This window comes from Nyctibius grandis, chromosome 12 (assembly GCF_013368605.1).
Source record: "Nyctibius grandis isolate bNycGra1 chromosome 12, bNycGra1.pri, whole genome shotgun sequence".
NCBI lineage: Eukaryota > Metazoa > Chordata > Aves > Nyctibiiformes > Nyctibiidae > Nyctibius > Nyctibius grandis.
In genome coordinates, this window is record NC_090669.1 from 23,396,560 (window position 1) to 23,423,747 (window position 27,188).

The following is a 27,188-nucleotide window of genomic DNA, read 5'->3' on the forward strand; positions in this document are numbered from 1 at the left end:
CCGCCTCCGTGTGTCTGTGTGCGCCTGCGCAGGAGGTGCCGCTCCCGGCGGGCCGCGCGCGCCGCGGGAGCAGCTGCGCGTGCGCGGGCGGGGGATGCTGAGGGGGGAGGCCCGGCGCGGCGCCGAGGGCCTGGCAGGCGCGGCGGGCAGCGGCGGCACCGCTACCCCGCAGGGCAGGGGCCTGCGCCGAGGGCGGCGCGGCGCACGCTTGAGCGCTGCACCAGCTCCGTCGGGTCGCTGGCCGCCCCGGCGGTGGAGCTCTGCGCTGCCCGCCCGCAGGGGCAGCGCGGAGGCCCGGAGACCTCGGAACGGATGCGGTGGCGCCAGGCGCCTCAGCTGTGGTGCGGGGACGGTGGTGTGCTGCACGCTGCTGGTTATTGCTCAGTGGGAACCCATCAGTCTCACCTGCTGCTGGACTACAAGGGCTCTAGCATTGTTTTTTTTATTCCTAGCAATTTGGGAAAAAAAAGGTTTTTATTTCATATGATATATTTCTTATAAATAATCCTGAAAGGGGTGATGCAGTTAGGCCTTGGATATTGGAATCTGGTGCAGGAAGGTGTCATGCAGAACAAGGCGGCAGGGTTTGAAGAGATGGGGGTTGTTAATCAGTGTTGTGATGGAATCCAATTCTGTTTAGAACCTGCACTTGCCTCAGGAGCCATGTGGTCAGCTGATGAAATTGCTGAGCTGTGTTACCTGCATTACAGGACCAGACTCCCTAAGCAGGGGAAACCAGATCCAAACAGGGAATGGACTTCACTGGCAGCTATTGTCAAAGTGGAGTCTACAACCCAAAGAGATGTTCTTGCTAGTCCAGGGAATCTACAGGGTAAGAATGAGTTGTGGGGATTGGTGGAGGGGAGGGGAAGGGAGAGAGGAGGTGGCAGTCCTTGATACATTTTTGGTTTTCTTTATTTTTTTTTCAAGATACCTTTTCAAAAAAACATACACCCCTTCTTGTCCCATTTCTGTCTCCACCCAAGTTCTTTACTCGTTGTGATTGTAAAAGCTTTTACAGTTTCTGTCTGAAAAGGTTATAGTGAAATGCTGTTCTTCCCAGACCGTAACTAAGATGAAAGCCTGCATTTGGCTGTTCAATAAGTGATGAAAGTCCAGGCAGGACTTGAACTGCTAATGTAAACCCTTGCAAAAGTGTGTTCGGTTAGTATTTGAAAGAATCCTAGAAAGGTTTCGGTTCACTATCCTTTGACAGACTGTGTTATAACATTGTGTGTTTGTGTTAGTTCACCATTATCTTCTTTTCCCTTACTGGCACTTCAGTGTTGTCATGCAGATTGTATCCCGTGACTGCATGAGAGCAATGCTTCTGGCAATAGTTCGTTCAGTTAAAGTTGTTTCTTTTTTCAGTAATGAAGGAAGTTGTTGCTATGGGGACTGGAACAAAATGTATTGGCCAAAACAAAATGAGAAAAACTGGTAAGTGTGGTGTAAAATCCAAGAACAGACTACCTATGCTACCTTCTTTCTTGCTGATGTCGTAGAATCAATGGAAATGTCCAAGGCATCAAACTCAGACTTACAGATTGAAGCCAGAAGGGTAAGGCAGACCTCACCTTGTCAAGAAGAGAAGGGCTTAGGCAGCCAGAATGGCTGCCCTGAAAGTTTGCTGCACTTGCTGCCTTAAAGATGAATAAACTTTTTATATGTGGAGATGTGTAGTTTAGGCCCTGAGTCTACATAGCCAAAGACTTCATAACTAAAAGAAAAACGAAACATAAGCAAAATAATTGTGCTTCAGTCATCTGTTACAGTCTAGTGTTATTGTGGTCTGACGCAAAAGATACCCCTGCTGAGTTAGGGTAGGGGTGACACCAGAAAGGTTCTAACAGGCTTTTTCTCCCTTACCGTATATTCTGCAGCTAGATAGTTTTAAGTGCTTGTACAATAAATGTGTGGGATAGATACATGACTTCCCACAGCTACCATTTCTTACCATTTACTGTAGGACTTTCCTTGCTCTGCATGTCCCTTTTTTTATTCAGAATGTATCTGTCTCCTAGGAGAGGGGAGAAGCCATAGTAATTAATGCTGAAAAGGGACTAAGGAGGAAGAGTGTTTGTGAGTATGTAGGTACAGGGCTTTCTACCTTCTTTAAACTTCAGAGGCCGAGTAGAGCAAGACAGAAACACTTGCATGCACCAGTTTTAGGCTGTTTTGTGTTCTACATAACGTCCCTCATATTGAAATGAATTAGTGGAGCAAAAGAGAAGAAATTAAATTCTGTATCTTAGAGTTTTGTGGATGTTTCTTGTGACTTAACCATCTCAGAAGAGTATTAGTACAGACATCTTTCTGACTGGTTTAGGAAAGTTGTGATTAAATTGTTATACTGCTTACAATTTAGGTATTATGAGTCAAAGTAGAAATTTGACTAGGAAAAAAGTAAAGCTGGTTACTCTCGCTGTTGTTTGTCTTCAGGTATCTTAAGTTTAGAAAATATTTTCCTCTTATGATAATGTTCATTGATTTTTAAATTAACTTGGTTGGTAGGTCATGTTAATGCTTATCTGTTAGAGATCTTTTACACTTTAAACCTTTAGAACTGTTAAAGAGGACTTTTATCACCTGGCTTTTTATTCCTGAAATAAAAGCTGGTCTGCAGATACTGTTCCTTTAGATACCGCAATAGGCAGATACTGCAGGAAGTTTGAAGATGAGATGTGTAAACCTGGTAAATATCAGAATTATTTACAAGAAAAGTAATTTAATTTGTAGGATATAGTGCAACAAGAAATTTCAACCAACAGCTTAACAAACACTTGAAATTCTCTGGATCTTATACTTAATCTGAGAATGTAAAGATTTACTATTAAGAACAAACATCAGGAAGGTTTTGAAGGAAGCCAGCGTTTATTCGGCTCAGAGGATTTCAGATATCAGAAGAGTTAAAATTTGGTATTTAAACAAGTCTCTGACTTGCTGCAGAGTGAAGACTTTCATGCTTCGTTTGTTTAGACTATTGACCTTCTTTTGTAGTGACTGGAAGTTTTAAGTATCTTTCAGTAACCTAATAGCAATATTAAACCTTCAAATGCTAACAAATCTGGAGAACTGTCATCTGTTGAATTCTGTTTGCTTTGTTAGTCTCCTTTTCAGTAATGATGCATATTGTTCTCATTTGGTTGTTGCATTAGGAGACATTCTGAATGACAGTCATGCTGAAATTGTGGCCAAGAGGAGCTTCCAGAGGTGAGGCATGAAGTTCACGTGCTGTTTTTCAGTGCCACTTGCGGTTGTTTGTTGTGATACAAACGATTTTGACCTATAGCTGAAATAGCCAGATTTTGCAGCTTCAGGGATGAGAATGTAATGAAGGAGACAGTATTACTTCTGTGTAGGCAACACTTTTTCCCCCTTTGTTGGCAGAGTTTAACCTAATTTTTACACTTCTAGGTGGTGTTAAGGACATTTCACAGAGCTTGTCTCTTCCTCATTCTTGCAGAGGCTCTGTACGAAGAAGTAGGATCTGATTTCATGTGATATCAATGCTGGTCTGATGACTAGCTGTCAAGGGTAGCCTTTTTGCTGTTTTGCACATACCAGTTCTCTTGTTCGCATGGGATAAGCTGGTTCAAGGAAATGAGCCAGGAGAATAGTAATGCTACAGAAATGAGTACATTTCTTGCGGTTTGATGCCACGAAACTGGCTCTCACAGAATCAAATGAGTTGCAGTGCTGGTAAAAATACAGAGTGGGAGGAGGGGACCTTAGATATACGATCTGAGGAGATAGTTAACTCCACTGAATCCAACCCTTTGAGGTGTGTTATTAAGATTCCAATGATGTGTTTGTGTTTATGGAGTGTGTTGGATCCCATCTACCTGTAGAAGCGTAACTGATTTGCTACTTGTAGACTTCATCAGGAAAGAATGGGCACTAGTGAACATGTAATTTTTGTTGTTTTCCCATGCATCAAAAATGAAGTACATGTTTCATGAGAACTTTCTGCCTAACAGGTATCTTCTCCATCATATGTGGCTGGCAGCTTCCCATCAGCAATGCAGTATCTTTATTCCGGGAACTGAAACTGGGAAATGGAAACTCAAACCAAATATCATATTTGTTTTCTTCTCCAGTCATACCCCATGTGAGTATGCTGGAGTGAACCAATTTAGTGGCTCCCACTTGGAGAATCTTTTCTGCCCTTGTCTGTCTTTGGTCTCTCTTTGGTCCGGAGTGAGAGTGAGGCAGTAACTAATGTTATCAGTATGTGCCCTAAGATGTACTTGACTGGTCCTCTGCAGATACATTTGGCATTTTATCTCACTGAATGTGATTCATGAGCACTCAGTAAATCTGGTATACTGGTCATTATATAGTGGAGTGTTTCAGTTTCTCTTTAAACAATAATGGCTACAAAAAACCCACCACACGAAAAAAAACAAACCACCAAACAAACAAAAAACAAAAAACCAACAAAAAAAAACAAAACAAGGGAAAAAAAACCCCCCACAAAAAACCTACAAACCAAAAACAAACTCCCAAAACCTCCCCCCCAAAACACCACCCCCCCCCCAACCCAAAACTTCTTATGGAGCAGAATGCAACTTTTTGTTTTGTCATGGAAAACGCTCTTTGTGTGTTTTAAAAAAACAGCACCACAAAGATGAGGATCTATTGGCAAGATGTAGGAATGCGACCTCTTGGTCTACCAGCTTAACAGACATCTGGATGTTACCACACTCTTACAAGTGTGTTCTTCAACTGCTAGTCTGTTACCAGAGCAAAAAAATTCTAAGCACTCCCAAAATATGCCTCATCAGTACTTCACATAGGGAATTAGTTGCTCACACATTTTCATGATTTTGATGGCATTGCTGGAATACGTTATGATGGTTTTCTTCGTTAATGCAATATGACAATAGAATCGACATCTTCAAATTTAATAGCAAGAATAATTTCCTGACTGCCTTTTTCTCACGTGCCTGTCAGAACTGAGCTTCAGAATTTTGGTTTTGAGCTTGTTTTAGTGATCCAGATTAAAATTTCCATCCTTATTTGATAAGTTGTTCTTCAATTATTCTTTTGAGGTTTGTATTGTTTAGTTAGATCAGACTAGTTTTCCTGTGAGTCCAGCACTGCTTGTAGCCTGTTGAATGCCTTTGACACCTTTTGCTTTATAATTCTTGTTTTAAATTTTGCTTTTTTGATTATTTCTTAGGTTTTCTTAGGTTCGATTTCAATAAAACTTGAAATCAAACGTATATTGACTCAAAATTTCAGCGAAGTCTGATTCATCATTGTACAGGGCAACGTTGTTTGAAAAGTGTGTTCTCATAGTTAAATTTCCCTGAGTGCAAATCTTTGAAAGTTAGTAGTAGCCATAGTACTACTGGTGTAATGTGTTCCAGTCATGAGAGATGCGTTTTTGGCCAATTTTGATGTTACTACTTTTGTTCTAGGTGGAGATGCTTCTATTATTCCAATTAGTGAACCAGAGAACCAGCTTGCTAAGGCAGTGACTGGAGATGATGCAGCTGGACAATCAGCAGAGTGTAGAAGTAACCATCATCATTTGGGCCCAGAAGATAAAAGGGAATCAGAGAAAATGGCAAGTAATCATATAATCAAGAGAATGAAAACTGACAATGATGGTTATTCTTCTGTAATCACTGAAGACCTGGCTGTTCAGCAAGCATCTGTGAAACGAGAAGACGACACAAATCCAAACAGCTGTGAATGTTCTGCAGAGGTGCGAACAGCTGATAAGGAGACTGGCTTAGGGAGACCGAAGGTAGTAGATGTTTATAGAACTGGAGCAAAATGCGTACCTGGAGAGCTGGGTGATGCCCGAATACCTGGGCTAGGGTATCACCGTGTGGGATTATTACGAGTGAAGCCAGGTCGTGGGGACAGAACGTGCTCTATGTCGTGCAGTGATAAACTGGCTCGCTGGAATGTGTTAGGGTGTCAAGGGGCTCTTCTGATGCATTTCCTGCAGTATCCAGTGTATCTGTCAGCAATTATAGTGGGGAAGTGTCCATATAGCCAAGAAGCTATGCGGAGAGCAGTTATTGAAAGGTAAGTGCTCTCCTTTGGAAATCAGATAGTGTGTATGGATGCAATGAGATATGGAAGACAACATGCATCACGCAAATATCAGGACTTTGCACCAAAGTAATTTGCAGAAAATGTGAATTTCTGCAAATTCACATTTTCAGAAAGTAGCCCTGTGTAGTATGCAGAAAAGATGACTGCTGCTGATGGATGAGACTTGAAGAGTCACAAAAGAATTTCCATGAGATTCAGGATCCCCTTGGTTGGCCCTTCACGGAGTGGTGAGAAGCTGTTAGCTACCTGAGTCTTTTCTAGAAGGCTTCCAGCAGAAAAAGCTGCCGGAAGGACAAACTCAGCGTAGTAAAATTTTTTAGCATAGTGAAGCTGAACTTTTCTTGCCCTCTTCCTGGTTTTATTTCCTCAAGCAGGGTCAAGAAAAGTTTTAATTTATTCAGTTATCCATACTCCACATAGCCATTCTGAGTATCCGTAACTTCCCTTTTTATAGAATTGTGTTGGTGAGCAAAAGCAGATTTTATTTCTTGCAGGACCATTCATAAAATTTAATTAAAAAGCCCTCAAATCCATCCATTCTAAAGGCAATCTGACTGAAGTGACTCCGAATGAATGCATAGGTAGACTTTTGCACTGTGGAAAGGATGTTTTTCTGGTTGTCCTTACAAACCTTTTTATAACTTGGCCTTAAATGCACTTCTTGGTTCTTCTGAAGCTTTTGCTGATTTTAAACCCTGCTTTCAGACTTACTTTTGAGCAAGTAAAATATGCACTATTTTAAACTTGCTTTGAAGGCAATTGTAAAAACAGTTTACTTTTTGCTGTTTTCTGAAGCTTGGATCCAAACTTAAAATTTTCCAGGACGTTGATATTTGGGTTATTGCATGTATGTGCAAGTCCATCCCATGTAAAAATTCAAAATGTATTGTCAGTCCGTTCTCAGTAGAGGCTTTTGAAAACCGCTATTCTAAAGTTTTGACTGTTATGTGCCTTCAGGTGTGCTGCGCAAGCCCACGGAAACTGAGTTCTAGACCTAACGCAGAAATTGCTATGGAGTCGGTGGAGTACATTTAGGTTTAGAAAGATGAGTGCTGTTTTTTGGCAACTGGATTGAAAAGTCATGATTTCATGTCAGCACTTGTTTCTATTAGTGTTAATTGTCAGTTTGTTGCTTTTTGAGCAAAACTTTGTGCTTCTGGGACACTTCACTTGCATGCAAGCTAATATCTCTCATTGGTCTATTCCACCACTTATATTCACACTGATTTGGATGTGCAGTGCAAGCTCACCTTATTGTAGTCTTCATGCATTCTGAGGGATGCACTTCAGAATTCTCCCACGAGACTCTTGGCCTTCGGTGTCTGTAAAGGATGAGGTTTGTGGCTCTGCAGCTCTGGCTTTGGCATACTTGTTTCTTATCCTCCTCATGAAGTTCAGCAAGGGGAAGTGCAAAGTCCTGCACCTGGGGAGGAGCAGCCCTATGCACCAATATATGCTGGAGACTGCGCAGCTGGAAAGCAGCTTTACAGAAAAGGACCAGGGGCTTCTGCTAGGCCCCAAGCTGAACATGAGCCAGCATTGGGGCCTGGTAGCAAAGAAGGCTCATGGTATCATGGGCTGCATTAGGCAGAGTAGTGCCAGCAGGTCGAGAGAGGTGATCCTTCCCCTCTGCTGGCACTGGTGAGGCCATGCCTGAAGTGCTGTGCCCAACTCGGGGCTCCTCAGTACAAGAGAGACGTGGACATACTGGAGAGAGTCCAACAAAGGGCCTCAAAGATGTTTAAGGGATTGGAGCATCTCTCATATGAGGAAAGGCTGGGAGGGCTGGGACTGTTCAGCCTAGAGAAGAAAAGGCTCAGGGGCATCTTAGCAGTGTGTATAAATACCTGAAGGGTAAGCAGTGGAGCCAGGCTGTTTTCAGTGGTGCCCAGTGACAGGACAAGAGGCAATGGGCACAAATGGAAACACGGGGTTCCCTCTGAACATCAGGAAAATGCTTTTTTGCTGTGCAGGTGATGGAGCACTGTCAGATGTTGCCAAGAGATTGTGGAGTCTCCCCCTGTGGAGATACTCAGAAGCTGTCTGGACAGGGTCCTGGTTAGCTGGCTGTAGGTGGCCCTGCTTTAGCAGGGATGGGTGGGACCAGATGATCTCTGGAGGTCCCTTTCCACCTCAACTGTTCTGTGATTTACTGAAGTGGTTCAGGACACCTAGCATGTGACAGCTTGTACTGGTCAGATGGAAAAAGACTAAGAGTGTTAGACTGGAAAGGCAAAAATTATGTGCATTTCCATGGTGGTAAAAATTTGTCTGCTTCTTTGATCTGAATTACATCTGAGATTTCATTTTTCTCCTTGCTGTGAGTAGTAGAGCTCTGATATCACAACCTGTCACCTCAGGGAAGTTTATGTGAGAGGTGAAGTGCACTGCTGCTACATGAAGTATGCATCCTGCATGCTTTATCGCCATCGATTATACTAGCTTTTAACTAGACCTTTTTTAAAATCAGTTTGTTGTAGTTTTTCTAGGATGGACAAGGTCTTAATAAACGATGTGGCTTTGTTTTTTTAACAAATATGTTTTTGAAGGGAAAAATGCCCCAAACCTCCTTGCCTCTCTTCTGTAACTCATGTTCAATCCAGTTTTAATGTAACAGTAACATATTTTAGATTATGAAGGGAAATTGGACAAAATCTGCTTGTTTGGGAAGACCAGACTTAAAATCACTTGCATTTTTCCTTCTTTACTTTAGGTGTCAGCACATCTCATTTTTACCAGATGGTTTTCTTGCTCAGGAGGTTAAGCTGCTGCAGTCGAACCTTCGGTTTGAACATAGCCGTCAGGCAATTCAGGAAGTTCAAGCTAACAGCAAAACAAAGCTTGTTCCTTGTAGTGCAGGTGAGTTAACTTGGGCTAGTTGCATAACTGCGTGCAAAAGTCCAAATAGAAATTAGGTGGTTTTGGTGGTTTCCTAAAATGGAATGTCATTCATTGCCAGTGCTAGAGGCAAAGTGTGACTCATAGCAAGAAATTAATTTCAGGCCAGAACTTAATTGTTAATAATTAATAATATTCAGCTCAGCCTCTAGTTCCCTGTAGGGAGTTTTCAGACTGAGTAAACACTTGGTTGATACCATTAAGAATTTATAATCTAAACAAAGACAGAAAGTAACCAGCGAAAGCAGAAATTCTGAGGGCAATAGGAAAGCAAAAATATCAAGACTTCTTGCTTCGGTTAGTTTTGTATTCTCCTTGGTGATGAACCAAAGACTCGCCATGCTGAGTTACACTTGTAATTGCTCCAGAAATCTGTGAACGTAGAAAGAATACAGAGTGCTATAGTGTGAAGGTTTAATTGATGGAGGTTTTGGACATTGCATTTTTTGTCATGGTGATGAATGAATATGCAAGTCACGTTGTGATTTAGCAACATGGTCTCATTTGGGGAAAAAAACCAATGGAACTGCCACTGTATGTGTATGGTTAAGCAGTTTCTTTAAACTTGGACATGCCTACCTTCTGCTGTTGTATACTGTTCTGGCTTAAATGGAGCCAGAAGTTACTCTATTACAATAGAGCTGATGATAAAATAGAATGGAAATAAAGGGTTCCTTAATGGAATTCAGATTCATTAAATTGGAGTTATTTACAGGTGCCAGGAAGGAAAAGATTTTGATTCTGCAAGATAGGAAACAAAATCTGTAATTGAAAAATGGTGCCAGTTCACTTAGCAAAAAAGATCTGAAGCCAACTGTGACTAGATTCCTGTGTATGCCTTTCTTTCTGTACAGTTATTCAGGTAATTCTGTTAAAGGTGAATGATGCTTTATCACACTGTTTTGCATATCTGAATTAATGGCAAGTTGATTTTTTTCTTGAAGATGAAAATCAGAATAAACTCTAAATTCAGGGCTGTTACACTGAGTATTGAAATATGCTTGACAGGAGCATTTCAGCTGGTATTTTTAAAGAGAAAAATGTATCCCATTTAATATTTTGAAGTTTGTGGTAACTATGAAGAAATGAAATAGAAGATGTTTTCATTTTTAAGTAATTTTTTATCTGCTTGTCAGAATCTGATATCCTCTGACCAAGTGGTTTTAGGTACTCCACACGTGGAGAGTTTAATGTTTAATACCAGTTGTATGTATTTAATGTTATTTGACGTTACCCAGGATTTTAATTTAGTAGAGTGATACAGCATTGTACCTAAATCACAATGCAAGTACAGTTTACACTTAACAGAGTACGGCAATTGCAGCATAGAGTTGAAACATAATACGAGTGTGATTAACATAAGCAATCTCCATAATATGCTTTATAATATGTAGTTTTTGAGCATCTTGAATGGCAAGCTGGTATCATGAAGGAGAGAAGCTGTGACAATTGTCTTGAGAGTTAGTGCATGTGCAACTGTTTTGCCTGTTAGGAACACAGAGAAATGGGAGAACTTAGGGAACAGGAATTGCCTCAAGGCAGAAGTTAAAGGAACTGTTGTTAGGCTGTGGGGGGACAGATTGGGCATGTCAGTCTGTTCTGTTTTTGTTAACATGCTACTGGTGCTTTGCTAGTTATTTCTAAATCTATAAGTTATGGCATACAGAGTTTCAGCATTAAGAAGTTTACAGTCTAAGATGGTAATAAGGTTACCAGAATGGGTGTAAAGGATAAGGTGGTTGGCACTTGCTATCTCGTCCAACGAATTATTTTTATTTGAGTACTAGCTAATAACATTTTTCAAGTAAAGTCTACAGATATTTGATGTATGTCAGTTATCAAATGTAGAGAGAACTACTTAGAGTATACAATACACAATAAAATAATAGCACGCAATAAATTAATACGGAAAATATAAAGTGACTGGTGCAAGTAGCTTGGGGGAGTATCTCACAGCCTGATATGAAGATAAGCTGTCTGGAAATTTCTTCATGCTTTGTCTAGACAAGATGTACAAAAGAAGGTAGAATCCCCCTAAAAATGCGAGAATTACAAAGCTGGAGGCCAAATATTTAGAGGCATGGATTCTTGAAGGATCTGATTAAGATGAAAGCTCTGTGTGTGTGTATATAGAATCATAGAATGGTTTGGGTTGGAAGGGACCTTAAAGATCATCTGGTTCCAACCCCCTGCCACAGGCAGGGACATATATGTGTTTGTTTTTTTTTTTTAATTAAACAGAGTTTACCTGTTCTTTTAGGTACTGGAATCCTAGCCCTAGAGAACCATGGTTCTCTTTCTAGTTTGAATTGTTTTCGGAAGCAGCATGGTATCATGTGAACAGATAGAATGAAAGGAACGGCTAAATTCTGCTTTTGTGATGAGGGCATCTCCCTTGTTCATAATCCTTTCTTCTACAGCTATCAGTTGGAGTGCAGTCCCTGAGCAACCTCTGGATGTCACCTCAGATGGCTTCCGGCAGGGAACAACGAAGAAGGGGATTGGGAGCCATCAGAGCAGGTGTGAGAATGTTGTGGTATCTGGATGCTTATATCTTATTTGTTTGCATATGTGCCTCTGTCAGCTCATGTGATGTATAGTGCATTGTCAGAGCAGAAGGAAATCTAGGGAGTGGGGAAAAGGGGGAAAGGTAGGGAATGGGGGAAAAGGAAGAGTCACTGTAAGGGAGAGAAGGGGAGTTGGAATGACAAAAATTGAATGAGGGTTAACGAGTTTATTTCTTCTTTGTCACTGCTAATTAAAGATAAAGGTGCTGGGGGACTAGGATCCCTTTTTGTTATGAGACAGCTTATTTATTGGTGAAGTTAGCAGAATTTTTGCTTTGTGTCTTTTGGGTTGATGACTGTGAAGGAAATGTGTGTGTTGCAGGTCCTCTTTTTACAAATTTCATTTTCGGAAAGAGTCAGGCCAGCTGACCTGGATGTATGATTGTTAAAAGTGTTGCTTTGAAATATGATTTCTGCTTAAGGTTTGAAAACGTTACGAAATGCTTGCAGCAGATTCCTAACGCAAAACATGTCATCTTCCCTGTTGTCATCTTGACACTGCTCTTTAAGCAACATCATAATCTTCTGTCAGCTATTAAATGTTTAAAGAAACAGTTATGTATTTTTCTTGTGGTTGAGAGGAATTACTTGTAAACACCTGCAGACAAATTTCTCCACCTCTCTATGCTTTCCTCAGTTTAGGTGAAGCAACCAAAATTATTATTGGTCTGTGGACGTTCAGCTTGAGGGTTGGGGTCATGTTTTGGTTGTTGGCTGCTTATACTACCAATTTATCAATGGTCATATTGCTCATTTTTCCCTGGCTTTCTGGGAGAAAGAAGATAATCCTGACAGTAGTGAATAAAATTATAAGTAGAGGTTAGAGAATTCATTCACATGCCTGCGAGCTGCACATTCTGAGCTTCTCTAAGTTAGGCCTGACTTGACTGAAGTTTATCCTGGTAGATCCTAGTATTTCCAAATTTTCCCTGAAAAGAAGAGGACCAGGAGCTTTGTGGTTTGTGACCAGTATTGGTGTCTGGGGTATTGTTAGCACAGGTGACCTGGGTAACTTAGTGTGTCTTCTGAGACAGGCTTTATGTGCCTGTAGAATATTAGTTTTCAAGATGTGGTGTGTCATGTATTCCAGAAGACGTGTGAAAGATCAAACCAACCAACCAACCCCTTTTTCTCAGTAGGCTTAAATTTGTTACGTAGCATTTGTGTATCAACTCTAAAACTTTGGAGCCATCTGCTAGCTGCCGGTTTGCACAAAACTGCAGGAACTTCATTATTGTTGAGAGATCCTCCTCTCTTTTTTATATGTGCCTGAAATTCACTAAAACATTCAAAAGTTATTAGAGAGGGCCTACAAGACTGTGTGATTGCAAAGGTCTTGTTTCCTTAGGAAATCAAGATTAAAAAAAATGTCAAGGAATAAGTAAACTGTTTACACTTTTGTGCTAATCAGTCACAAAAGGAACTTTCATCATGAAAATAAGGAATTTATAGCTTTATTGCGGGAGGTGTGTTTAATAATAAATAAGACTTGTATTTCTACCCTACTTTTTTTCCCCTCAAGGAATGTCAGGGTGATTGGTGGGGGGATGATATTTGTGGTTTTTCCCCCCCCTCAGTGTGCTAGGTAACACTAAATATCAAGGAAGGTAAAGCTGACTGAGTGAAAGGAATTTGGAAGTAGATGTCTGGTATGTGCTTTTGTTAATGCTTAATTAACTAAAACACCAATATGAATGAACCATGTACAATATGAACCTTTGACAGATTAACATGAACGTGAAATTTTACAGCATATTTGTGTGCCAATTTTGGGATTCTTAAAGAACATACTAGCAAAATAGGAAGGTTTTTTTTTTCTTTTTTTTCGGTGCTTCTGGAGAATCAGCTTGCACATCTTGGAGAACTGAATCAGTCATTGTGAAGACAAGTGTATAAAGAGAACTTAATTAAATAGAGAAAATAGCTGGGGCATTCAAAAACAAGCAATGCTTTATAAGCAGCTCTTCTTGTTACCTTCTCTTTGGGGGAAGAGAGGGCTTAAAGCTGACAGAGATGCATATGGTATCTTCAAAAGACCTTTCAAACTTTGACTCACTTTATTTTTTGATGAGCCTGTTCATATTTAACTGCTCTGCAGCTGTTGCTGAATGTGTCCTCGTCACCATTGTGAAAAGGAGAGCATTGCTCCAGATATTTCTGCTCATTCTTTTATTTGTTCTGAATAATACAAAGTTTGCCAGTTTGAACAAGCTTTGGAGTCCTTCAGTGCTTTTTTGATCAGTTCTGGGACTAGTCCTTCTGGCTCAACCTTGCTGTAGTTGTGAGCTGATGACTGTGCAGTCTCACACAGATAACAATGTGGGGATGTTAAAATGTTCTCTCTGCAAACTGACGGGGTGCTGGCTGGGACAATGGGGCCAGTGCAGCTCTTTGTCAACATAACATTTAAAACGAAGGGAAAAGGCAGGTGGGCAGCTCGGATGGGGCAGGAAAAGTTAAATTGTGGAGAACTTTCTACATTCTTTGAGAAGTGAACATAATTTTTTTTTATCAAAAATGTTCAGCTTGGATGTACTACTGTGAGCTGCAAAGAGGGAGTGCATTTCTGATTTCTTTTTTCCATCAGAATTTCTGATTTCTTTTTTTTTTTTCATCAGGTCCAAGATCTGTAAAGTGGAACTCTTCCATACATTCCAAAAGCTGGTGACAAGTATTTCACAAGAGGATCTACCAGACACTCTCCAGTAAAGACATTTTCTTTCTATTTAGAAGAGTGAATTTATCTTAATGAAACTCAAGAATACTGTGAAGATACCAGAATCTGTTCATGAATCTCACTTTAGATGAGTTCATTGTTAAAATTTGGTACTTGAAAAATATGGCATGTGCTTGATGGGTTAGGAAGACTCTCTTTGGTCTTTTGGTCTTTTTAATCACCTCCTTGGAGAAACAGCTATCACATCTCATGTATTAATGACAGGCAGAATAAATTACAGGTAGTTGGTTTGTTTGCAGTTAAGGTAAGAATTTGGGGCAGATGATCTCTTCTGAAGGCTTATTACTTTTCAAGAGGGTAAACTCTGTTCCTGATCAGTAGAGCCTTCTCCTTCTCTTGCACTAGGTCTGGTGTCTGTTGGACACCTCTGTAAACCTCTTCAACTTGCTGTCTTGGCAGAAAACTCTACATTTTGGGTTTTTTTCTGAGTTAAAGTGGTCTTGTCTGAAAGTGGCAGTGGACAGCTGGGGAAGAAGGAGTGAAGAAGGAGACGAGAGAAAGTAGTATCTTTTTTGAAAATGTGAGCTGTTAGATCAGCTGCCTGCAGCACTGTACCCTTGGTGGCATTCAAACCCCCCATCCCAAAATTATTGTGGGGTTATTGATACCTAGGTGGTGTTTAGTAAGTCTATTAAATGCCACTTCTCTTGTTTCACAAGCAGGAGCAGTTTGAGTAAAAAAAAAAATTTTTTTTTTTTGTTTTTTAGAAAGGTCTAGGCTAAAATCTTTTTTCATCTAAGTGTATGATGGAGTAAGAGCTAGCAAGGTGAGACAGTGTGTAGGGCTTTTTCTGCAATGCATATATTATGTAGATGGCGACTTTCTGAAAAAACACAAGCTTTTGTCTGAGGAAGCCATACTTGGAGGTTTCTCTTACATTATTAGAAACAAGTTTGGTTTATCAGACTGGAGTTTCTTGTGGTAATAATCTGATCTGGTATTGCCTTACATGCATTACATATTTGGTGGTACTCCAGCCTGAATAGCTACCGTAGAGCAGGGCATAGTTTCATATATACAGAAACTTACCTCTCACTTTGGCTTAGAGATTCTGAGAGATGTAGAAGGTTCCAAATCTATTGCCTTGGAAGGTTTGTTTTATTTTAGACTTATTTCCAGGTATGATTTCACCAGCTCTGTGATGCAATTATACCAGCTGTTTAGTTAATTTAACTGCTTTTAATTGCTGATGGGGATGGTCCTGGAGCAGTCTCTGCTGCTACAGGCTATAGATTCCTGTTTTCTCCCTTGTATCAGTAGCACTTCTCCAGCCTCTTGGTGAGCCAGTTCAACTAGCTAATGTGGCAGAAAACAATTTCCTCATTTTCTGTGTTTTCTGTTGGACTAATGAGCTGAATTGGCTCATGGGAAGCTAAAACGGATAATAAAACCTGTGCAAAGGAAGTAGGAGGTATGTGTGGCTAGAAGTGGGGGAGATAGGCCATTTCTGCCTTTCATGGTACCAAGACATTAGATGAGATGAACTTAGCCAAAGTAAGTGCACCCTGGATCTTTAATTGTTAGATCTTGCTTGCTTTTGAGTTTTGTGAATTAAGGATTGCAGTTACCTTCTGTGTCCGTACAAGGGTCTCATAACGATTTTAAAGTTCTGATGTCAACATGAGCCATGCTATTGCTGAAATGGTTTCAACTGATTCTATAAGTAGAGATAGACTTTCTCCTTAATTCAGTTTGAAATATAAAATTATTAGCCTCTTTTGGGTGGGAGTTTGTCCTCACTTGTTCAGCCATCATAATTTCCTCAGAATAGAGTGTGAGCTGGTGCACTGTTGGGTAGGTGACTCATTGTGCTGATCATGTGCTGCTTACATAAAGTCACTTCACCTCAGGGCTTTTCTAGACTCCAGTGGCTTTGTAATTTCCTTTGACTTTTTTGTCCTCTACCATTTTTCTGTCTGGACTTCTCCTGACACAGTCCAGCTGATTCACAGATGTGGCATCATTTTTAGGCTGCAAAACCTCTATACTGTAGAGGTGATAGCTCACCAGTCAGCTTGTCCAGTTGCTTTCCTTTTGCAGTCTTTATTTTCCTAGTCTTCACTTAAAAAGCAATATAAAAAATGTCTTTGCATTGCTGTTTCCTTCTTCCCTTTCTACACCATATTCTGATGTGTTTTCTTCTTTTTTTTTTTCTTCCTTTCCTCTTTGTAGTCTGAGTTTGAGTGGACTTCAGATAAGAAATCCCCCACACTCAAATTGTTTCCTCTAAACTCCCTTGTATTTAACTGTTACCCAGTTTTGTATTTTCTGCCCATTCAAATGTATCTTGTTATCTCCTCCCACAAGTGGTTGGCTGTAGTGCTACACTGTCGCCCAGTTTCCTTTTCCCACTTTGCTCCTAAGTTCCTGCCCTGCCTCTTCTAGTTCACTTTTTGGTCTCTCGCCTCCCATCCTTTCTGCTCCATCACAGGAATTTCATTCTGTAGTCCTTTCAGATTTGCTGAGCAGCTTATCCTGATAGTTGTAGGGTATGTTAGGACATGGATCATTCTTTACTTAACTCTTCATCTACTGTTGTCCACTGTCAGACCCAGGATACTGGGGCAGTTAAAGCTTTACATGGAACTAGTATACTGTTTCTGATGTTCTTTTGTTTTCTTCTGGCTCCTGTGTCTAAAGCTGCTTCTCCTGCTTTGTGTGCCTTCCTTTCTCTTTCATTCTTCACTTCTCTCCAGAGGATCAGTGCGGGCACTGTTAAATTGGAACAGGTGGAGAGCCTACTGGGGGCAGAACATTGCTGGCTCTCTTAAAAGGCAAGTTTAGGGATTTGTAGTGGTGTAGCTCAGCTAAGATGCTAAGCATAACATTCAGCAGTTGGGTTTTTTTCAGGATTTAGTTTATTTGCTTTCAGCTGAGACTGTGAGAGTGTGGTGGTGTTTGGCTGGCATTAGCTACTTCTTCACGAAGAACCAGATAGTGCTGTATTGTGCTGTCCCACTTTCTTTCTTCCTTTCTGATAATTCCTATGATCTCTGTCTTCTGTGCCTTACTTAAATTCTCACTCATCTCTTTAGGGAGACTATCTAAAATGTTATTTGTTTCTTTATAGGCTCTTACCTCCACCTGCCATACTTCATTCTCTTCTGTTGACTCCCTCTCACATGTTGTTTCGTGTTAATGTTTTGAAATTACTGGTACCTAAATCAATTTTTTTTTTCTTTGCATGTTTTCCATGCTCACTGTCAAAGGAATTATGACACACCGTTGGGCAGTGTTGTGCCATTGCTAATCTGAATTGTTGTGTAAAAACCTCTGCAGTATTATTGTTGTTTGCAGATCACTTAGTGGTAATATGGCAAAGGAGTTTTTTTGCATTGTTGTTTTTTTTCCCTGCTGGTAGAAAAAAAACATGCCTTGTTCATCACCTGAGGAAGTAAAAGCCACCTTTTGTCATACATTGGCATCCACCATACCGACTCACCAGGCATGGCTGTTTGTACAAGGCGTGGCTGGCTGCACAACCCTTTGTCTGAATCTAAGGGAGACTTCGTAACATAAATCTGACCTGAGTTTCTTGATGGGCTTGTTAAATGGATGACTGATCCTCTTTTCTCTTAAATTGTAGCCAGGAGCTGTCACAATTGAGGTTATGCTTTCTTCCTCCTTCCCATTCAGTCTGCAGTATGGACGATTCCAGTTCCAGTGACACCTAATTGGAGGGGGTGGGCTGTTGTGCAGAGGAGTGCAAGGACTTTCAGATGGCTTTAAGATTTAAATATCTAGACTAAAGTATAGAACCTTTGCCTGGGCTTCATGTTTAAGATTTTTTGGCAGTGTTCATTTGTGAAAAACAAAAGGATTCTGCTAGGTGACTGCTAAATATTTCCTGCTGGAGTGACTGAGGGTGATTGTAAGGAAGTGTCACCCTAATGAAAGTAACTGTCATGGGAGAGGTGCAGTTTCATTGTTACTGCAGTTCTCCAATTAAAAAAAAAAAAAGCACATTTGGCAAGAATTTTGTTGCAATTTTCTAGTCCCTTTTCAATTTTCTTTTTAAAGTTTGTACATTAACAATTCCTGTGATGGTCCTACCACTGCATAGCGGCCTGCGGGACAGTTAGGTCTTCTGATCTAACCAAGAAAATCTTTTCTATACTGCACATTACAGATGCTTGTTGTGTCTTTGCCAGATTGAAGAGCCTTTTATTAAGTAGTATTTTCTGCCCCATGAAAATACTTATCCATCATAATTATCTCGACTTGATCTTTTTTCTAATTAGTCTATTGAGCATCTACATCTTTTCCTCTGTGTGATTCATTTTTTCCACATCTCGGATGACATCAGAAAAAGCCACAAAGCTCATTTTCCAATTTTTCAATAATGTTTTGAAAATCTGGTATCCCAAGCTAGACACAGCAGTGCAGTAACAATCTTCCAAATGCTGCAAAACCTTACGGTACTGCTAAAACTTGCTGTATTTGAGTGGAACTCACTTACTGAGTTAGCTCACTCTGTGACTGTGTTCTGTATCTTCTTAACAATTGGTGTCAATTACAAAGTTTGTCTGCAATGACTGCATTTTATCTGAAGCATTGAAGAAGATACTAACAGAATCAGGCCAAGTATGGTTTCCCGGCCCCCTATCATTATGGAATCACAACACTTTTTTATATATTGAAGATCTGTGAGCTTTTGCCCTCTTAGATGCGATTCATTAAATTTTGTGTAACAGTAATGTTTTGGTTGATACCTTGTGCTTACGTCAACATTTTTCATGTGCAATATGTCTAATCTCAAAAGTGCATTATGGGTTGAATGTATGTGTTTGAAACTGAATATGGGGCTAAAGGTAGGGTCTGTTGCTGCAAAGAAAGTATGGCAGCAGTGTATTGCTTTTCTTTTCAGGCTGCCTTGCTTGTGAGCCCGTTTCTGCTCAGCTTTGCATGTGGCTGAGCACGTGAATGTTTTCAAGCATAATGGTGATTTGTGTAAGGCTTTTTCCAAGAGTGTGATACCTTTCAGAATGAAATCTGTGGATCACCTCTCATGTCCCTGGCACACAGCCATCAGAATCACTCTGTCTCTCTCTTACACGGAAGTGTAGGGACAAGATTGAAATAGTAAAGGGAAACATAAAAGGAATGTAGTCAGGCAGAGCTGGATAGGCTGGAGATCGTATGATTGTACTGGACTTTGCCTGAGGCAGCAAACTAGCGTTCACTTCTGCCAAAAAAATGTCGAGGTTCTTCATTGCTAATGCTCAGAGCCTTAATGGCCCAACCAAAGCTGAGATACAGTCAAATTATGTGAGGTTTTTAGGCAGATGTAATGTACTTTGAATTTGAAAGCATTTTTCCTGTATATATGTTGAAAATTTCTTAGAAGCTTAATGCAGAAGTTGAGCATGAATTAAATCCGTTTCATTTTGGCAGCTCTCTGAGGAAGCTCTTTAAAATGCAGCTTTCTGTTACATCCACTGTTAAATCTTGTAGTGATGTTGTCTCCTTGGAGAATGAGACCCCAAGAGGCTGCGGTCACATGTGCTCTTGTAGCCGCTACAGTGGTGTGGAAATACTGAACTGCTCCTTTCTGTCCATCCTGCTTCTGTGCTAGCTATGTTCTCCCTTACTGCCTACTGTAACAGTTTCCAAACAAAGGTCTGTCTGGGTTAGAAAAATCCCAATTGTGTTATAGTTAAATTGAATCAGACTGCCAGATATGAGGTGAAGACCCACTGATTTGCCAGCAGATTCAGGAAAAAGAGCAACATTTAGCAAGGAAGAAATGAACAGCTAAGCATTGGAGTCTTTCTCTTGGCTTAGTGGCATGTGGAATCTATCTATCTATGGATCTATATCTATATATGTGCATCCACAGAAAATGCAAGAAAAACAGCTGTTTCACCTTTAACAAGATTGAGCCAGTCCAAATATCTGTGTTGTATAATTCTTTTTTGATCTTATGATCAAAATGAGGTCACATTTACCCTAAATGTGACCTCATAAGTACAAGCAGCTGTGTTTTGAAGATGTAAACAGCATCTGATATTAGCTAGTCTACGATAAAGGACAAATATAAGTCATTAGATGCATTTATAGTAAAGAAGGGCAGTGTCAAAGTCTTAAACAAGTATGTCAGATGTACTTTAAGTGCAAGAAGTGTGCTAGCATGAGAGTGTTTCATCCCAAAGAATGATTCAGTCATTATCGCTGAGTGTAAGCATGCATATTGTTCCCCAGAGAATGGTTTTGAGGTGGAGGAGAAGGTGCAGGTGGTTTGTACCATGTCTGAGGTACACGCTGGAGTACCTGGGAGAAGAAGAGCATGCCTGTGCTAGGGATTTGGAGCTGGTTGTGGTGGAGCTGACCTTGGCCCTTCTTGGACCTGTGTTGTTTCCCGAATGCTGCCTATGCAGATAGTTGCTGGTCTTTTGCCCATTCAGTGATGCTCCTAAACTGTGACCCACCATTGCTAATGGGGTTCTGTGACTGTTCCACTGGCCAGATGGAGGAGAGTTGCAGCGGGCCCTTCCACAGAACTTTCCAGAGCAGCTGGGAGGTTAGTTTCACAGTTTGATTAATGTGAAAGAGTTAAAGAAGGCGAAATGGATTAGCTGTGACAAGAGTGCAGGCAGGTTTTTAAGAAAGCATACATCTCCCATATTCAGCAACTGCATAGACAGGTTCTCCACTCTTGCACTTTCTGAACCTAAGGTCTGCAGGATAGATAATACCTCATGGCTTGCTATGCATGTCACAGTGTTCTAGAAATACACTTAGAATGCTGAATGCCTGAAATACAGCTTCTGATGGTCTGCTGTTATATTTTTGGGGTTTTTTTTGAGGGTGGTGGTGATCAGTATTGCCTTTGAGCATGAAAGCCTGTTCTGGAAGTTAGTGCAGTGGTTCTCAGGCTTTTTAGATTAGAGTTCCTGTAGTAGTTTGGCTCTTCCTCTTTCTTGATGAAAGTCATGTTGCCTGTGATCTTCCCTTCATTTGGGTCGAATGTATAAACGTTACGTGCCACATGTGGCTGACAGATTTTGGCAAAGGGAGATGAAAGAGGCTGGGAAAGGAATGCAAGGAAAGGAAAAAAGTCTTGATGAAATTGTCCTAGAGGCACTTGTGTTCAGATACTCTAGACCTGAATTTCACTACTTTGAAAATCAATGGTATAATGCACTCAGCAGAGTGACCAATGGTTCTGCTGAGATTGTGGGGAGCAAGTGCTACGTGAGGAAGGGGAACAGAGCACCAAAACTGCCGAGTCTTTTGCTTTAGGGAGAAAAGAAAAAATATTTTCTCCTTTGTCTCACTCTTCCCCATTGTGTTGAGAAAGAAAAACTGTCCTGTTTGTCCTTGTCCCCTTCCCTTCCAGCCAGCAGTTGTATCCATTCTTCTAGCAAAACAAGGCTACTTCCACCCAATTCAAAGCACCTATCTCTAGCCACCTTTTCTGCTTTCACAGATTCACAGAATGGTTAAGTGTTGGAAGGGACCTCTGGAGATCATCTAGTCCAACCCCCACTGTGACATGCTTTGCTTCAACATTTTTTGCTGTCATGGAAGTTTTCTGTAACCTATTGTCACACAGTCAAATGCTGACACTTCTGTTGCTGCACAGTGTGTATGAAGCATGGTAGAGGAGTTGCTTTGCTTCCTTTTGTAAGACTGCTGACAGTGTCTAGATGCGGTAGCTTCACGGCCTGGGCCTCTCCAAGTCTCCCTAGAAGCACAAGAGAATTTCATTTAGTAGGATGAAAGAGCTCGTAGGGCATCATCATGTTCTTAGATGTTTGATTGCTTTTTTCATTTTGTGATGTTACATCCAATAGGATAATAGAAATGTTTTCATTGTTGTGCATTTTCTTTCAGGATGAAGACTCTAGAAACCTACTGGGACTACAAGGAAGCTGCAGTAAATTATCAAGAAGCCTGGAAAGTGCTGCGTACCCAAGCCCTGCCGGGTTGGGTCAAGAATGCCAAGGAATACCTGCACTTCACATGAGAATACATACGGCCATGTAAATGCAGCATTAAGCCCTGGTGCACAGCAGATGCCTCTGCAGTTCTAGGACCAGGAAAAGATGTCCTCTAGTTCATGGGCTGTAAGGAGAGAGGAGTGAAAAGGAAAGCAATTTAGAGAAGTCTTTATTTTGATTGAGTTGAAGCCCCCTTTTTATTGAAATATAGAAAAGGCTCATTGCAGACTTGAAGTTCTGAGCTGTGTGAAACGATATGCCTCCAAAAGAAAGGAAGCAGTGATGTGCTGAGGATATGATCTATCAGCCATAGTCCATTGCAATGGAAGTAGTGTCAACTGAAATTGCAGCAGTGCTATGGAAGAAAGGCTGTCACTGTAAAATTTTAGTGCTGCTTTTTTCTTCCACTCTTCATAATGTTATGGTTGGTTTGTGTTGCTGGGACAACCCTAATGTATAGTAAGTAATATTTTTATAACTCTTGGCTCTTGTTGTCTGGTGTCTGGAAGAATTTTCCGTGTCCCCCAGCCCCATTGCTTCTAACTGGAAATACTAGGTCTGTTAAAGGGTCTTTTTTCTGAGAGTCCTGCATATAAGCTTCTATTTACTAAATATAGCCAAAGCAGAAGCAAAAGAGTGCTGGGGAGAAGGCTGTGTCAAATAATACCACTTATGATATCCCGTGTATCTCTCTCAATTTCAGGACTTTGCCAGATGCCCCTTCAACTGCTTTGCTTCTGTGAGTAGGAAAGAAACCTCCTGAATTACCTGGTTCAAACCTGTCAGTCCTGTGTAATTCCAGGCAAACAATTACCTAGTTTTCAGCGTTTCAGGCACGGTCTATCCCCCTGCCCCCTGCGTGATACATAGTTAATTAAAAGCAGGGATGCCTTAGCCATTTATGTCACTGTTTCCTGGCAAGTGTTCATTAATAGCCTGGCAAAGGTGGAGATGCTTTGGGGGGGACTGGAAGTTGTCTCTGGCAGTCTTTGCCTGTATATTTTATTACCAAATGACGTGCATGGCAAAACAGCCAACATTGTGAGCTGGGGGGAGCAGCAGGTAATCTTCCTTAAACTTTCTGTCCCAATTACTGCCTTCTGTGAGCAAGTTCAGGACTATGTAATTGCCACTGAGCACACTCCCCTTTTGTACTTTTTCTGTTGTAAACTACAATTCATAAAATACTTGGACAAGGCAATGGCAGGATGAAAGAAGTGGATAATTTGGAACTTAAGAATTTTTTAGTGATCTGAGTTTTTCTGTCTTTGGTATCTTACTATAGTTTTGGATTGGAAAAATGGGCACAGCAGTTCTCCAGACAGCCTTTACGGCCAACCTACTGAGCTGTATACGAGACTGAACGGTACATACCATGTTACAGTCTTGAGAATCGATTACAGCAAGACCTTTTACTTCACACTTGGGTTGACTTGTCAAGTAAGAATAGTTCTCTTGTACTTGTTCAAGAAATAACAAAGAACTTGAATTCTGTGTGTATAAGCCTGTCCCCTCAAATCCAGCACTAATATGCAGAAGGACCAGTTGTATTGGTGAGGGGGGAGTCATTGTACGTGTTTGTAGAGGGCGGGGGATTACAGAGAACAGTGACTTGCATTAGTCATCAGAGGATAAAAAATGGCCAGATGCCATTGCAGATGGGCTACAGGGTGAACTGCTGAAGAGAAATGGTAACAGTTATTGTAATTGAGCAAATAGCATTCCGAGGGCATAGTCCTGTAGTGTACCTAAAGAGAGAACCAGTAAGTTTCCAGGCTCCTGAAATTTACCTTTGTCCTCCTGAAATCTTGCAGAAGCTATACCTTAACATACCTAGTTTCCCTTCGTTAATCAACAAGGTCTGTAGTGAACCTGCTGACCAGACCGGAATGTTCCCATTTCCTACCCAGCTGCAATATTAAAATGGGTTACATAAGGTTAGTTGTTCTGTAGTCTTGGCATCAGACTAGTTTTCAGATGAGCAGTTATATGATGTAAATTCTTTTAACTCTTTCCTAAAATTTGAGCCTGGCTGTTAGGAGAGATTGTTGCTGGTAAGGTTTTCCTGTGCATTTGTGAAATACTTGTGAACTGTAGACTGCTGCTTTCTGCTACTTGTTGGGTTCAAAAGTAGTTTTAGAGGTGCTGAACAGTGATGTTAACCTCACTTTTTTGATGGAGTTAAGGCATATTTAAGCCTAGAGTGAGTCAATGAATATGCAAAGAGAGGGAAGGAGCTAAAACAAAGCAGCATTTAAAAGGCTGAGGGGCTAAGCCTGCAGGATCTTCTACTCAACTGGATGGCGTTTCTGGGATTGAAAATAAGTATTTAAATGCTGCATCTGTTTAATTCCAAAATGTCAGGAAATGCTGTAGGCAGTACCGAGAAACCGCTCTAAAAATCAGAAGGGAAAAACGAAGAGAGAAGAGCTTTTGGAAGAGGTAGCAAACTAAACTTTCGCCATTGACAGCAGATCTTTGGAAAAATTGCTCCTGGAAGGTAGCAGTTGATGTGTTCCAAGCTTGTATCACTCCTTTGCACTGGAATAGCTGACACATGAAAAACAGAGACAGGCAAGGCATAGGGAGGACAGTAGAATGCAGAGACTCTGCACAAGGGAGCAGAGTTGGGGCAGTGAAGTAGGGGAAATGAAGTGCCCACGTTTCATGGTTAATGGGGACAACCCAAGCAATTGGTAATGGGAGCACCAGAGCATGTGAGGGCACTGAGATTCCCAAGGCATGAGTAAAATGCTCTACAAGAGCATATTTGTATTACCCAGATAGGTCCTTGACTTTCCCAAACTACTATGGGGGCCAATGGTCCCTATTTGCCAGAACAAAGAAGCTGTAGTCCTTATTTTGAGCGGGATGTCTTTAACAGCTCCACTATTGAAGAAATAATTCTGTTTTCAATCACAGTAAGAAGGCACGGCAGACCGCCTGCTTATCTTTAAGGAAGTCCAAACCAGAGCATAGAAACAAGTGTTTTTGTCCAAGTGTAGAAGTAAACAATGTGGACTGGAGGCTGCAGTTCCATGAGACAACGTGCTCGCATCCCACTACCTTTGAAAAAGCAAAGTTTTGATCTTTGCAGTGTGCTTCCACTGCTCACCTTACACAGGCTGGAGCGCTTACTGATCTCAGGAAATTCAGAGTAAATGGAAGACTATTCAAATTACTGTCTTTGTAGAAGAACAAACCATGAGCCCAAAACAAAGTGTAGCTTTTCACTATGAGTTAAATACAGCTTTGCAATAAGCCCAGTAAGCACTAGAGGAAAGGAGGAGGCAGGGCTGTGCTGCTGAGGGCAGACGAGGTGGAGCCAGGCTTCCTTTCACTTGTTACAAACTATTAGCTGGTTATGAAACCACACCTGGAGAAGGTGCTTGAGGTGTGAGTACAGAAATGAACTCTGAGTTACTTCTGGGAAGCTACTGTTGGTAAGGAGGAAAGAAGGGTGTTGGAGTAAAATTGGGAGCCAAATGTAGTTGAGGGGCCTAGCAGTTTTCTCTCAAAGCATAACCATCTCGAGACTGATAATGTCATTATAAGAGGGTTGCAGCAGTGGTTTACAGGTGGAAGCAAGATAATTTTTGAGGAAAGACCATTGAAATTCATCTAGTACTGGTGTAATTATATCGGAGATGGCATTTCAAGTTAGCTTAAAGGTAGGTGATGTAGAAGCGTTGCCGTAGGAATAGTGCGGTATTTCTTTGTTTTCTGTTCAGTGTATAAACTGAAATGCCTTCCTGGTCCTGAAGGGTTAACAGAAAGTGAATATCATATGGGACCCAAATGCTTTTAATAATTTTACAAGTGACTGTACTATCTAAAGGGATGCATTTCATCTGTGCATTTCAGCAGGAAATCTCTTGATGTTTTATTGCCACTTTAAATGCATCTGCAGATGAAAAGTAAAGTTACTGCTGTAGAACATTTAGCCTTGCATTCTCTGGAATTACTGGTGTACCTGGGCTCCTAAATCTAAAGTAATAATTACAGAGATGTTAAAGAGAGTAGTTATGTGGGTTTTTTAAAGGCTTATGAAGGGTGTTCCAAAAGTCACCTTGATCATAACATTCAGAATAAAACTTCATCTTTCCTTGTTTTGTTTAGATATATCTATGTGCTAGCATGTAATTAGCTTTATCCAGCAGTTGTAAGTTACATTTCTTACTGTCTTGTTAACAGCTAGCAAAAAATATTACTTGATAACAATAGACAAACTGTGAAGTTTCAGCTTAAAGGAAACAGAACATTTTACAGTAATAAAAGGTATTAAAAAAATAACAGATGAAACCACTTTTCTTCATTCTGAATCAAAAATTCTGTTAAGAGTAAACATAAATACTAAATGCGTGGAAAGGAAGGGTGGAAGGAATTCACGATAGAAGCAGTGATGGAACGTTTACTAAAGCAGTGCTATACATTGCAATGCTATTCATAGAATCATACAACCATAGAATGGTTTGGGTTGGAAGGGACCTTAAAGCCCATCTAGTTCCAACCCCCCCCCTGCCACAGACAGGGACACTTTCCACTAGACCAAGTTGCTCCAAGCCCCATCCAACCTGGCCTTGAACACTGCCAGGCAGGGGGCAGCCACAGCTGCTCTGGGCAACCTGTTCCAGTGTCTCACCACCCTCACAGGAAAGAATTTCTTCCTAATACCAAATCTCAATCTCCCCTCTTTCAGTTTAAAACCATTCCCCCTCATCCTGTCACTACACGCCCTTGTAAAAAGCCCCTCTCCCGCTTTCCTGTAGCCCCTTCAGGTACTGGAAGGTGCTAGAAGGTCTCCCCGGAGCCTTCTCTTCTCCAGGCTGAACAGCCCCAGCTCTCTCAGCCTGTCTCCAGAGCAGAGGGGCTCCAGCCCTCTGAGCATCTCCGTGGCCTCCTCTGGACTCGCTCCAACAGCTCCGTGTCCTTCTTGTGTTGGGGGCCCCAGAGCTGGACGCAGCACTG

General features: G+C 41.0%; 1 protein-coding gene across 2 annotated transcripts; it reads left to right on the top strand.

The window, feature by feature from the left end:
- Positions 1-336: 336 nt before the first annotated feature.
- Positions 337-26,492, top strand: ADAT1 (adenosine deaminase tRNA specific 1). 2 transcript variants are annotated; one of them, XM_068411316.1, is made up of 10 exons: positions 337-470; positions 711-832; positions 1,372-1,440; positions 3,159-3,213; positions 3,981-4,111; positions 5,427-6,045; positions 8,789-8,934; positions 11,394-11,493; positions 14,159-14,245; positions 22,114-26,492. In XM_068411316.1, the coding sequence occupies exons 3-10, from the start codon at positions 1,374-1,376 to the stop codon at positions 22,244-22,246; spliced, it is 1,338 nt and encodes a 445-aa protein (XP_068267417.1). In that variant the 5' UTR covers positions 337-470; positions 711-832; positions 1,372-1,373; the 3' UTR covers positions 22,247-26,492. The 2 variants fall into 2 exon arrangements, with proteins under 2 accessions (XP_068267417.1, XP_068267416.1); XM_068411315.1 differs by having other exon boundaries at positions 337-832.
- Positions 26,493-27,188: the final 696 nt, after the last annotated feature.